Consider the following 14,311-nt stretch of genomic DNA (forward strand, 5'->3'; position numbering starts at 1 on the left):
AGGAGTCTAGGTAGGTGGTACAAGGCAGATTTGCATGACGGAGAACAGGTAGTGCAGTTTAGGAAGGATGTTCCTGAGGGACTGGATAGAATAGACAAATCAGGACTTCCAGGAAAGTTGAAGCTGTGTTGTTTGCAGTTTGGATTATTTTCCAGGTTGATGTAGCCACTGTCAGTATATGAGATTTCAATATCTGCTGCAGAGAAAATGGAAACACTAGTAAGCTTTTACATTAGGAAGTGGTTCGTTGTTCCGAGATGTTAAAGCACTGTGGCACTGTATGGGAAAGGCATACTTCAGCTCCCAGTATCTAGTCTAGTGGAGGAGTTTAAATGTACTAAGGTTAGGACAGAGCTCCTGGTATCTGGGAGTAAAGATGTGGTAGTTACTAAGGTGGTTCCAAACCCAACCAAGGGGAGAAAATGGAATCCAAGAATGGCAGTGCAGGAAGTGAATGCAGCTCTTAGGCATACAGAGATTGTGGGTAATGTACAGATAGGCCGGGGAGGCTTAGGGCTTGGCCCAGGCAAACCGGTGTGGAGTAGAGCAGGTCCCAGAAGAAGAAGAAGAAGAAGAAGAAGAAGCTAGTTGTAGAGCAGGTTCGTAGACAGGAGGAAATATTAAGGAGTGTGAGGGCAGTGGCCCAGGCTAAGCAGGGGCAGTGGTTGAACTGGGAAGGTGTAGAGAGGAAAAAGCTTAGTTGGAAAGAGTTGTGGAGTATGGAGGTATACGTGGCAACATAACCAGTTTCTAAAAAGCTTAGCTGCAGGCATTGAAGATATACAGAGGCAGGCAAATTTAGGAGGTCTAAGACAAAGAGAGTGGCAATTAAGTTTGTTTAAGAAGGAGGGAAAGTTAAGATAACAAGGAGGCAAGGCAGCTTAGAGGATGCAAGTGACTGGGAGATGCAGGTGGATTTAGGAGGAAAGCTTGTTGTTTCCCAGGAAATAGCCTGTACAAAACTAAGGCCTGATATAATTTTGTGGTCTAGGAGTAGAATGAGAGTATATTTCATCAAGCTGACTGTTCCGTGGGAGGATTCAGTTGAAGAAGCATGTGAAAGGAAAAAGCTCAGGTATGCAGATCTAGGTAAGTATGCTGAGCAGCGAGGATGGAAGGTTAGGATTTGTCCAGTGGAAGTAGGATGTAGAGGGTAGATCTTGCTACAAGCAAGATCTGGTGTTGCTTTGTTGAGGGAGTTAGGAGGAAGGGGAGGAAAGTAGTGAAGGAAATGTTGGATGAGGCAATAAGATTCAGTCAGTGGATTTGGATTAGAAGAAGTAATAGTAGCTGGGGGCCCAGCAGGGGGAGCTCTTAAAACAGACAGACTCTAGGGAAAGCAGAGGAAGAAATCCAGGAAGAGGAGGTGCATTTAAGTGGAGGGTGTGGCCTGTTTGAACCTCTTTGAGACCAGGCGGTTAGTCCAGGTGAGTTGGTCTGTGTTGGTTTGAACTAACTGGTTTGAGTATAGAACTGTTCAGGTGAGTTTGGTTGCTGAACTTGCTAGTGTAGCTTGTCCTCCACCTCCTGCACCCTCTATACTTTCATGCCCCCCACCTGAACCAGGGTTTGTATCCCCACCCCGCTTTCACTGGTTCAGTTGGTGAGAGGTCAGAATAGTTGTCAGTGGTGCTGTTTGAGATAGTGTCTTTGTGTGAGGAGTGGTGATGGCTGGCATTAGGGGGGTGACTCTGGGACACCAGTGATCACTGTTTACCCTCCTGGAGGTGTCGTGGGACTAACTAGACGAAACACCGATGAAAGGAGGTTCCCACCTGATGACCCCAAAGACATGATAGCTATCACTGCTCACTGGGCTAGTTAGATATTATCTTTAGGGCACATAAGGCAGGGCCAAAGTTTGTTGTCAGGGAGTTAGTCACTGAGTCTGGTCTAATTTTGTCTCTCAAGTTTCCATGCATTCACCCCTACTTCACTTATTATTGGATAATGGTCACTTCATATTGTTGTGTCTCTTACATTGTCTAATACCAAGATCAATAGCTGATTCTGTGTTATTTCCAACATTGATTCTTGTACTATATCCATCATTCCGACACAGTAGATTTTTGATTTCCATTCGTTCTTCAATCACCTCCCCATTTCCATCATTATGGCTACCCATAATATGCTATGAACATTAAAATCACCACAACAAAAAAATTTTCCATCTAAATGTACAGCTTATCCCTCCATTAATTCTAATGAAAGCTTCTTACAGCAGTTGTAAAAATGTACTATTTTGACACCATCTTTTGTTCACTTTCAATTACAATCATTTAATAGTCTTTACCTTTCTCCAGTTCTCTATACTGCATTCCTTGTTTCACAAATATTATGTGCCCTCCCCCACTTCCCTCCATTCTATCTCTGTGTATGCTATTATAACCTCTAATCACAAAAACCCAATGCTGGCTTTAGCCATGTCTCTTGAATGCATATAATCTCTGTTTATTTGTTGTTGTTTTTTTTGGAATATCACCAATATATCCTTTAAACTCTTGTCCATTTGCTATTTAACTCTGTGGTGGCAAAAAGTTGACAAAAACCTTGGAAGAAGAGTCTGCTCACATCAGCTGTCTTTTTTTGAGTTTCATAGCATTCAATGAATGCTTACTCACATACAACCGTATGAACGGTCAGTGAGAGAGCCTCGAGCCCTCAAAGCATAGTTTATATAGTGTTTCTTGAAAAGGGTGTTAGTAGGCAAAACGTATGGTGCTAGTGTCATCATTGCCATACTTGTTTGAACAATCTATCTTGCTGAGACATAACTACCTTGGTGTGTCTTTGTCCATGGTACACTTAGTTCATGTCACAGCAACCTGGATTAACTGGCAGAACAGTCAATGTCAGAATTTTCCATCACAACTCCTTGCATTCCACTGAAGAATAGTCATTAGGTCCTATCCCCGTTTTGTTTTCTCCGTTTTGTGTTTGACTTGATCTGTACAGATCATTACATAAACAATGAACAAATTCAGAAATTCTGAATTCTTTGGGCTTCTCCTGATCTTGAATTTTGACTGATGTTTCCTTTTTCCTCCATTCCCTCTTCACTCTCTCTTCACTGGTTCAGAATAACAATAATAATGATTATGTAGTTAACCATTTTCACCTGTTGAATTTCCACTGCTCTTTTCCTGACTTCATAACCATCATATGTCACACCGTGCTGGCCAAAATTTCAACATTTAGCCTGTACATTCTTTCCACAGTCCTCCAATCTGTGTTCACCTCTGCACTTAGGACACCTTTGCTTCCCATTGCAAGCTTTTGCGATATGCCCGTAAGTCTGGCACTTGTAACATCGAAGTGAAGGAAGAACATAAGGTCTGACTGGAAAATTCATACAGCCTACTTTTATTTTATCAGGAAGCACCAAGCCCTGAAACTCTGTCAGCACTGACAAACTATCAACTTTCTCACCATTTATTGTTTTCATCAGTCTCTTCAATCTCCTCACCTCACCACCCTGAATACCCTGCTGGAGTTTTTCCAGATCCTCAGATGGTGCAGCGCTCCAACTATAAGTTTAATTCTGGAAGACAATTCTGGGAGAGAAAAAATACAGGGACTATTGGATGTCATAGGGCTGTTAAATTATCAGCCTGTACCCAGCCCATAATGCTGTTAGTCGGGTTAAACCAGTAAAATCAGCTTAGACATAAACTTTAACTGCCTTACGTGCCAGTTTAATGTGTTGTCATTCTTTTGTCTTTTGTTACTAACTACCTATTTCAGTTCCAGCATGGCTCATTGTTTTTTGTTTCTACACGGTACCCCTTTTAACGATACACCACCTGGCAGAGAAACTATATGATCGGTTGTCTCCAAGCTCGGTAAAGTTAAATAAAAATAAAGAGTTACAATAAATAAAATGTAAACAAAGAAGACAGACAAGATTCAGCCCCTTTTAGTAGTGTGCAGCCTACGAGGTATGGTTTATTAGTGTATTTGTGTAATTGCATTACCTACAAGCTCTGCATTAGCTCATTAATTTGTTTGTCTGTTTTACTGTGAATAAACCCTGTTTTTAAACGATCTCAGGTCTCATGCTTACTACCTAGAGGAGCTACATACTAAATTTTAATCAGAGGTCACCTCCTCTTTTAGGGGAGCGTTAATGTAGAGCATAGCCCTCTCACAGTTCAGTTTCCAAGGATGGCATGCTGGTTAACATATCTGAACACAGAATCAGGTTTGCTGCATTCAGTTCATTTCCACTATTCCCAGAAATGGGCAAACCTAAATATCGAAAAAGAAAACAAAAACAAAACAAACAAAAACAATCAGAGGTCACCTCCTCTTTTAGGGGAGCGTTAATGTAGAGCATAGCCCTCTCACAGTTCAGTTTCCAAGGATGGCATGCTGGTTAACATATCTGAACACAGAATCAGGTTTGCTGCATTCAGTTCATTTCCACTATTCCCAGAAATGGGCAAACCTAAATATCGAAAAAGAAAACAAAAACAAACCACAAACTGGTAATGGACACACCTGCATTACAAAAAACCTCTTAAATATCAAAAAAATAAATAAATAAAATTACGCAAAAGCTTAATGGGAACCATTTTTTCCTATTTACACCTCCATGGAAATGCAAATCTCTTGTGGGAGGAGATTTTACAAGAATTATGGGATGTTGCAAGATTAGACTATGAGAAATACAGCTCATGCGCTAAACATCCTTCAATTAAAACACCTGCAAATAGCAACTGGACATTGTCGAAATTTTTAGAAATATTGATTTTATTTTGCAAAAAAAAATAAAAAATTATGGAAACACTGCTATTGTCATGACAACAGCCACCCACTTTTCACATCCATCTGACTTTGCTTAGTCGTTGACAGTGTTTGTTGAAATGTTACGCTTGTGCATTTTAGTAAACTCTCTTCAATCCTGTTATTGTCATGCACACTGAGTGACAAAATAAAAACTAAACAAACAGCAAAAAACAAAACCACACTACTTGACTTGAAGAATCCCCTATAGATCAATTAATTGACTTTTTTCAGAGGTAGCCCTAATAGTTAATAACTAATTGATCAGTTAATTAAGTTGTGCTACAGTATTTTTGCTAAGGGCTTAAAGTTGTGTAATTACCTTTGTATTATTCATAAAAACATCTGCCTATGAATCTACATTGATAACTAACTGGTCATTCTGATATCTGATCAATGAATTATGTTAGTGTCAGCATCCGATCCCAACATTGGATCGGTTTGGTCCCAACTCTACTCTGAAGTATTTACAGACACTCCTCAACGTACGAATGAGTTACGTTCCAAATGGCTGTTTGTGTCTTGAATGGTTTTTTTGTTCGTAACAGAGCATGCAAATACAAAGGAGTATGATGCTGGGGTGATGTAGGCTGTGGTCCTGCATGGCTTGAGTAACAGCGAAATTTGTACTAGTGTTGTAGCGGAAAGAGGTGGAAAGAGGAAATCAGGTTGTCCGGACACAGGTGTCAGATGGGGAATCTGTTTATTCACATCAGCCCTACTAACAACGTAGTCAGAGAGAGGACCAACCAGAAAAACATGTGACATGCTTCTTATACCTAGCCTTCACCCTTATCTTGAACTTCAACCATAATGATTGTGCAGCACTATGTGTGTGTGGTGTAGTTCTCTGTCCTGGCACCCAGATGTCTTCTACTTATCGTTTTGACTTGGTAGGCACCAGAGCAGGTCCTGATGACCTGACTCTCATATTGACGCGTGAACAGAGACAAGGCCTCTGAACCTTGTCTTTCTCCCACACTAGGCAGAAGAGCCACACAGAAAAAATTTGAGGTTATGGTCGGCAAGGGGAGTGTTCCAAAAACAATTTTAACTTGTGGTGTGTACGTATCTATTAATGTAAAACAAATGTTCATAAGTAGAGTAGTGGCTGTACTTGGAAATAATACATTTCAAGTTTTGGTGTGTATTTCCATCACAAGTTGTGGTCTTTAACATGCTTATTTGTGTAGATATCATGTTTATGTTTCACAACAAAGCACATTCTAAATGATTTTCATTTCTCATCTGTGACCATTACAACAACTGGACTTGAGCGGAAATAATAACCGAAATACCCATTCTGTCGGTAATAAGGCATTAAATTAAGTACTGGGTTTGGACCTGGTATTGCTTGGGTCTGCAAAGGTCAACCATCAAGTACATTCATTCATCTTCTGCCACCAAGGATGGGGACAACATGCAAATTCCACACAGAAAGGCCCCTATCCTGGGAAAAGAACCCATGACTTTCTTGCTGTGAGGTAACAGGGCTTACCACTATGCTGCCATGCTGCCCTATTCCACACCATAGAGTAATTATTTATTTCAGTGCTACCACTTGCAAAAGTACATCAGAGGTCTTAGTCAACTACTTGTTCTCCTCAGTTTTTATGGGGACAAGGCACCCCTGAGACATTGTCTGATTTCTTAATATGAGATGATTTTTTTTCTTCTTTTTTTTTTGCACATTATAATGTGGTATGTGTCTGTGTGTAGATGCCAGGTGCTCGTCCATGGGTGTGAGCAGACTGGATATATTTTACAGACGGCTGCTCCTCACCAAACTCTTCATTGGAGGATGGGGAAAGCCAGAAGATCTCAAGAGGTATGGAAAACAGCATAACAGTATAAATTTAGACCTAAGGGGTATTGAGAATATGGCTAGTGCACAATGCACAACATACTCTATGTGTACAACCAAGTGTAATTTGATCCTTAACAGAAGACAAAAATTAATGAGAAAGACATTTAACCTTAAGGTTTAGAAGACACTGCCTTTGTGGTGTGCGGAATAAATCAGAAATTATTAAATTCAATTAATAATGTGGGACAACACCCGAAAACCGGGCCCAATAACCAAACTGTAAACGTTGCCTTGGTCCAAGATGGCGTGGCTCCTGAGTAAGGCCACATCACACGTAAACAATCGGTGGAGCTGCACCAAGTTTGCGGTTAACAATGGCAGACAGTGCCTATCGGTGGTCGGAGGTGTTTCTGCACACACAAGTCTGATGGTGGATAACAAAGTGATCTGACAATCTTTTTTTTTTTTTTTTAAACAGACTTTATTCAAGTCTTTTAGACAGAATACAATACAAACAACAGCATCACCATGTAAGTACAGGGAATACAGCATTTAGGAAAAGTTAAAAAATAATACCAGAAAACAAATAGACAAAAAAACGTGCAAAAGTAAATAAAAACTGACAAGTAGATAAGTTCAACATGAAACAAAATTTCATTTGGGATAAACTCAAGAAATCTAGCTTTATGAATATGATATTTACCCAGTGAACACAGCAATTTAATCAAATTATGAACTTTCTTATTGTTAGATTCAACACTCAAAAATAAGACCTTCTTTCTGTAATGGTGACTGGTCACCATTACAGAAAGTGAGACTGACAAAGTAATAAAGATATTTGAGTCCAAAAAGAAGAAGAATGTGGACATCCATAAAGTAAATGAGTAAAAGACTCCTTGTCTTCTTTGCAGAAGGAACATAAAGGGGACACCTCAGGTCTAAACTGAGTGAATGAATTCATTGCAGGGATTGTATCATTGCAACAGTTTAATATGAACTTCTTTAACTTTATTTGGGGAAAGAAATTTGTTAAATTCAGTCCAGACATTCCTACTGTGTAAGGAAACATTACTCTCCAACGATGAAAGGAGTTTGGATATTGACTATGAAGAGAAGTAAAAACACTCCTAATATGAGCATTATTACAAGAATGTTCCTCAAAAGCTACAGCGCAGGGATATTTGCTGAGCAAGGATTATACAAACAAGACGATTTAATTAGAGATAGCAAGTTAGTAGGTATGCTTTTTGGTACTGTGGAATGCAAAGGGCGAGAAACTTATAATCCTCTCGGTTGGGTGAATTCTTCATAAGTGGCTAGGTCCCCAGTATTATTTAGAAGTTCAAAAATAAACATAATACCTTGGTCATACCAATTTAAAAAAAAACAAAAAAAAGGTCTTATTTCTGTATACAACATGCTGATTATTCCACAACATACGTGTGTGGAGAGAAGTTGTGTTTTCCATGTGTTCAGGGCTTGTTTATGGAAGTTGGCAAGCTTAACAGGCAGTCTACTTGAGATAAAATTGCATGTAAGCAAAAATGTTAAACCACCACATTTATCAAACAGGAAATTGGATATATAAAACCAAGGGGCATTATTCTGTACTAAACAATGTTTAAACCAGTTAATTTTAAATATACTATTATATATACTAATGAGTGTTTTCCTCTTTACATATTCAGTCGTGTGCTTCCAAATGAACTTAAATAAGAGTGAATCAATAGCTGCACGTTTTCTGATTGATATATAAAGACAAAGCTGGATACACTAACCTAGATAAACCTTCGGCCTTAGAAAGTTAAAAAAAAAAATGGTAAGGTCTCTTTGTAACCAACAATTAAAAATAGAAAGATTTTAAATTTTTGGCACAAAATTTTGAGAGATCCTTTCATTCTTAGATTTACTAATTATAATTCCTAGATATTTCACCAGTTTTTTTTTTTAACCTCTATGCCATCCATTAACAGTATGTCAAAATCATGTACAGTCAATATCTCACACTTCTTCTTATTAATAGCGAGAAAACATTTTTAAGGCATCCATAACAATAGGGACTTGAAACTCATTTTGACAGACTTGTATCATCAGCCAGCTGACTGATGGTTAGAGCATTGTCTCCTATCTTCATACCTTCTATATTCACACAATTGATAATAAACAAATTAAGAAGTTCAGCAGTTGTCAAAAATAAGAAAAGCGAGACTTTGTCTTATCACATGTTTTAAATTAAAATTCGATGAGGTACCATTAGCTAGAGATATACAGCTATTGATATTAGTATAAAGAGTACTTATGATATTCCTAAAGTTTTCTTTAAACCTACAGTATTCTAAAGCATTGAAAATAAAAGGGTATTTGACAGTATCAAAAGCATTGTAAAAGTCCAAAACCAAAATCAGTGAACTTTCATCAAATCTAAAATGTCTAGAACAAGACGAATATTATTAGAGATGTGCCGACCCTTCATAAAACCCGACTGTTACAGAAATAATTTCCTCTAAACATATTTTTAATCTATTAGCACATAGTGCAGCAAATAATTTGTTAACTTATTATTTTTGGCACCATCAACAAAAGCTTCCAATAATGTGTTTTAGGTCTTCCCAAAATGTTACATAGAATTCATAAGGCAATCTATCTGGACCAGGACTTTTATTTGATGGCATCTTTGTAGTAACAGACTGTACTTTTTCTGGTGTAAGTGGACCTTCACAAAGCTCACAATTTTGCCTACAGATTTTAGGAATAAATGGGGATACTCTGACAAAAATATAACGACAAGCCTGCGGGTCAAATGAGGAAGTGTATAATTTCTGATAAAAATGAGAGACAAATTAAGAAATTTCCTTTTCATTTTTAGAGAGGTTATTGTCAATATATAGAGAAAAGATTTTCCTTGCTTCACTACGTTTTTTTTCTCAAAACTAAAAAATAATTTTTTACTCCATGTTCCAACCATCTGGCTTGAGACCTTATGAACGCCCCCTTCGCTTTGTTTGGGGGGAAAAAGACCAAGAGTGTAATCTGGCTTTGTCTTCATCACTTGGAACAGGAATGTTTAATATATCATTCAACTCTTTTATATTGTCAGCATAAGCCTTGTTTTTATCTTGGGAATGTTGTTTACCAAAACTTATTGAAAGCCTTTGGCATTCAAATTTGAATAACTCCCACTTCAACGTAAAGACGAATTTCAGACATTGACTGGTATTTCATAATAATTTGCTTAATACCCAGCTGATATTGAGATTGCTGTAAAAAGAAAGAATTAATTTTCAATATCCAGGTTTGCTGTAGTTGCTCCAGTAAAATTTGAATTTGAGAAGGAAATATCTATTCTATATCTATTATCTTGAGTTCCTCTTGAAGGGTATCTCTCTGTACATAACTTTGGAGCCTCGTTAAAAAGTCCCCACCAACAATCACAAATGCTGAAGGAAATTAGTTTTTAACTTGCAGAATTATATCAAAAAAAGGAGTGTGATGTTGGAGCTTCTTGCATTAAATCCATAAACATTTACCAAAATAAATATATTATCCCCAGATTTAATTACTACCAAAGCCCATCTGCCAGCATCAGAAGCCTCAGTATACAGAATCTCGCCATTAAACTTCAGGCTGACTAAAATTAAAACCCCTCCTGAGAAAATATAGCTTTCCCTTCCCACTGACTATGCCAGAATGCTTAATTTTTTGAAGAAAATGAAGCATTCTTCAAACCCTGACAGCAGATTTTGCTGGTCCAAGCAACTCTGAGTATTAGATATCTTTGTTTGTATGAGAAATACGGTAAAAAGCCAAAATGTTTCTCCAGTATAATTGGACAGATTGTGTGACGTAGATGCATATTTATCTTTAAAAATAACAGCAAGTGTGGAAGAATTTTAGATGAAGTCAATATGTTAAAACCATAGATTGTATAGAGAATCACGGCAGCATAGTGGTTAGCACTGTTGCCCCACAATAAGAAGGCCGTGTGTTCGGTTCCCGGGCCTATGGCCTTTCTCTGTTGAGTTTGCATGTTCTCTCCATACTTGTGTGGGTTTCCTCTGTGTACTCCGGTTTTCTCCCAGCATCCAAAGACGCGCATGTTTAGATTAATCAGTGACTCTAAATTGTCCATAGGTTGTTTGTCTCTGTCTATCTCTGTATGTCGGCCCTGTGATGGACTGGCAACCTCTCCAGGGTGTACCCCGCCCTTTCCCAGTGTGAGCTAGTTTTGGTTCAAGCATCACCCATGAAACAGATAAGCAGTAGAAGATGCAAGAATAGAAAGTATATAGAAATGTATGTAAACTGGGAACAATGCAGAAGTGCCTTATACTTGAATTTCCCAATGCCCCTTCTTCTCATTTGATTTATAACCAGTAATCTTTTTCTAAATGAGTTTCTGGACTGTTTCTGCATATATTTTTTTTTATAATTGTCCAAATATGTATATTCAGTTGTGACCTGTTTGAGACAATTAAAATATATAAACCATAAAAATAATAAAAAAATATAAAAAGACTATACAAGTACATTTCAACTCTATTTATTGAATGTTACAATATATTAAACTGCACCATCTTCACACAAATATTCTAGTGATGTATGTGTGATAAGTGTTTCTATGCAGAGGAGCTGATTGAGTTAAAAATGTCAGACACCTGTGTCCGTCCTCACACTGACTGATTGGTGATAAGACAGGTCTTGTGTGAGAAATGAATGTAAGATTGGGATTTTCAGCATCCTTTTCCAACATAATTTTAAAATAAATCTTTTCAGAACTGCACTTTGTGGTCGATGCTTCTCAAACCATAACAAGAAGGGCAGAGACAGACAGAAACTCAGGTTTTTATTAAGAAACCCTGCCACCCAGCGGGTTTGCTTGACAAAGTAAGTTAACATGGCAACTGGCAGCTAGTTTTCAAAAATTAAACAGTTTTTCACTAAAACTATTTCCTACATTACACCCAGGTAATTGGAGTGTGCTGCTTAAGGGTCTATAACATGTAAGAATATGTTTAAAGAAGAGATAAGACTGTTTTCCACCCATTTGTGTTATGCAGAATCTTTGAGTTCCGTAAGATCATTGGAGACAGAGAGAAGTGCAAGTCTCTGGTGCCCGAGGACTATCCAGTTTACATAAATAAGGTACTCTATGTGTCATCCCTACTCACCAGTATACAGGAATTTTTTTTGTTTTCTCAGATCTGTGTATTTCTGTCCAGACAGAAGATCATTCTGACTGTCAGATCCATGATGGGGTTTTCATCTCCCCTCTGGAGCACTTGGTCCCTGGAATCCTGCCAAAAGAGGCTGTCAAAGCCAGGTATACAACATGATGTTGTCTTTTCCATTCTCACTGCTGAAGAAGCTTATGTTGGCCTGGCCCCGTGATCACTGGAGACTTTATGGTGATCCTTCTTTTTCTGATGAAATATGATTATTGTAAAATGGAAATTTACAAATCTGATCAAAATATTTCAGAAATACAAATGAACAACTAGCATAGTGGTTAGCACTGTTGCCTCGCAAGGTTTGGGTTGGGTTCCGTGGCCTTTCTTTGCAGACTTCTTCTTCTTTGCATGTTCTCCCCGTGCTTGCATGGGTTTCCTCTGGGTACTCCGGTTTCCTCCCACCGTCCAAAGACGTGTGTTTAGATTAATTGGTGACTCTAAATTGGATGTAGATATGAGTGTCAGTGGTTGTTCATCTTTGTCTGAGACGATGTGTTGACCCTGTGATGGATTGGCAACTTATCCAGGGTGCATCCGCTCCTCACCCTATGTCAGCTGGGATTATCTCCAATACCCGTTGCAACCCAGGGGGTTCTTCATAGTCTTCAGTAACACAGACAAAATTGTTTTATAGACAAAAATTTGCTTGGGGCCAGAACTCTCCCAAAGTCAATGGGGGAATGTCACTTTGCATAAGCTCTAACAGGACAGCTAAATGCGTAAGGGCCATTCTGTTCGTCTAATTTAACTAAACACACAATAAATAATAATTATGTGCGCTGTTTTGGTTGCTATTCTGTAAAGTTGAAACAGTGATCCCCTTAGCTCTAAGCAGTGATGATTTTATAAATTTTTCTACAGATAAAATTCTCACGATCAGAGAAAGAATTTATCAGCTCTTGCCTACATTAGATAAAAATCTCCTACTGAATACAGCAACTCCTGAATCAGCTGTGACGCCTCTTTTACATATGGAATGATTCTCACCTCTGAATCTCTCAGAGCTAGCTTCTATAGTTTCATCATCCAGACCTTCAACCTGTCTATTAGACCCAGTACCAACTAGCCTCTTTAAAGAGATCTTTTATTTAATTGAGCCGTTCATTCTAGATTTGGTTAATCTGACTTTATTTCTGGGTTATGTACCTCAGGCACTTAAGACTGCGGTCATCAAACCACAGCTTAAAAAGCCTAATCTTGATCCAGATGTTTTGGCAAACTATAGACCCATATCGAACCTTCCATTTATTTCTAAAATAATTGAGAAAGCTGTAGCAAAACAACTACACGGGCATCTGGATGGGAACAGTTTGTTTGAAGAGTGTCAGTCAGGATTTAGAGCCCATCATAGCACAGAAACAGCACTGGTTAAAGTCTCCAATGACATTCTAATGGCCTCAGACAATGGATCAGCCTCCATACTTCTCCTTCTAGATCTTAGTGCTGCATTCGACACCATAGATCATAATATTTTACTACAGAAACTGGAACATGAAATTGGAATTAAAGGAACTGCACTAAGGTGGTTCAAATCCTACTCATCAGATAGACATCAGTTTGTTCGTGTAAACAACAGCTCCTCCTCATGTACTGTAGTCAGTCATGGAGTCCCGCAGGGTTCGGTACTTGGACCAATCCTCTTTACGCTTTATCTGCTTCCTCTAGGCAACATTATCAGGAAACACAGCATCAACTTCCACTGCAACGCAGACGATACTCAGCTGTACCTATCAATGAAGCCAAATGAAGTCACTCAGACTGCAGACTGCAGGCATGTCTTGAACACAAAAGTCTGGATGACTGGAAATTTTTTACTTCTCAACTCTGACAAAACAGAAGTTCTTGTACTCGGTCCTAAGCACCTCAGAAAAATACTATCTAATCATCTAATCAGTCTGGACGTCATTACTTTGGCTTCCAGCTCCACTGTAAGAAGCCTTGGAGTAATTTTTGACCAGGACATGTCCTTTGTCCCTCACATAAAACAAGTTAGTAGGGCAGCTTTCTTCCACCTGAGAAACATTAGGAAAATCAGAAACATCCTTTCTCAGGATGATGCAGAAAAACCAGTCCATGCATTTGTAACTTCTAGGCTGGACTACTGTAACTCATTACTATCTGGATGTCCAAACAAATCTCTAAAAGGCCTTCAGATGATTCAGAACGCTGCTGCACGAATATTAACAGGAACTAGGAAAAGAGATCACATCTCTCCTGTTAGCTGCTCTTCATTGGCTGCCAGTAAAATATAGAGTAGAATTCAAAATCCTTCTTTTAACATATAAAGCTCTTAATGGCCAAGCTCCATCATATCTCAGAGAGCTCATAGTTCCTTACTGTCCTAGCAGGCCACTCCGCTCTCTAGATGGAGGTTTACTTGTGGTTCCTAGAGTCTCCAAGAGTAAATCTGGAGGCAGATCTTTCAGTTATCATCCTCTTCTTTGGAACCAACTTCCAGTATCTGTCCGGGGGGCGGACTCTCTAGTAATTT

General features: G+C 38.6%; 1 protein-coding gene across 2 annotated transcripts in view; it reads left to right on the forward strand.

Moving 5' to 3' along the window:
- abhd18 (abhydrolase domain containing 18) overlaps nucleotides 1-14,311 on the forward strand; it is a 51,001-nt gene that overhangs the window by 10,752 nt on the left and 25,938 nt on the right. Inside the window, exons 2-4 of one of the 2 annotated variants that reach the window (XM_029512508.1) lie at nucleotides 6,505-6,613; nucleotides 11,650-11,734; nucleotides 11,812-11,912. In XM_029512508.1, the coding sequence (XP_029368368.1) occupies nucleotides 6,522-6,613; nucleotides 11,650-11,734; nucleotides 11,812-11,912 (278 nt within the window). In that variant the 5' untranslated portion in view covers nucleotides 6,505-6,521. Of the gene's footprint in view, nucleotides 1-6,504; nucleotides 6,614-11,649; nucleotides 11,735-11,791; nucleotides 11,913-14,311 lie in introns of those variants that run through there. The other variant, XM_029512509.1, reaches the window with a different exon arrangement.

The sequence above is a fragment of the Echeneis naucrates genome, chromosome 10 (genome assembly GCF_900963305.1).
Source record: "Echeneis naucrates chromosome 10, fEcheNa1.1, whole genome shotgun sequence".
Lineage (NCBI taxonomy): Eukaryota > Metazoa > Chordata > Actinopteri > Carangiformes > Echeneidae > Echeneis > Echeneis naucrates.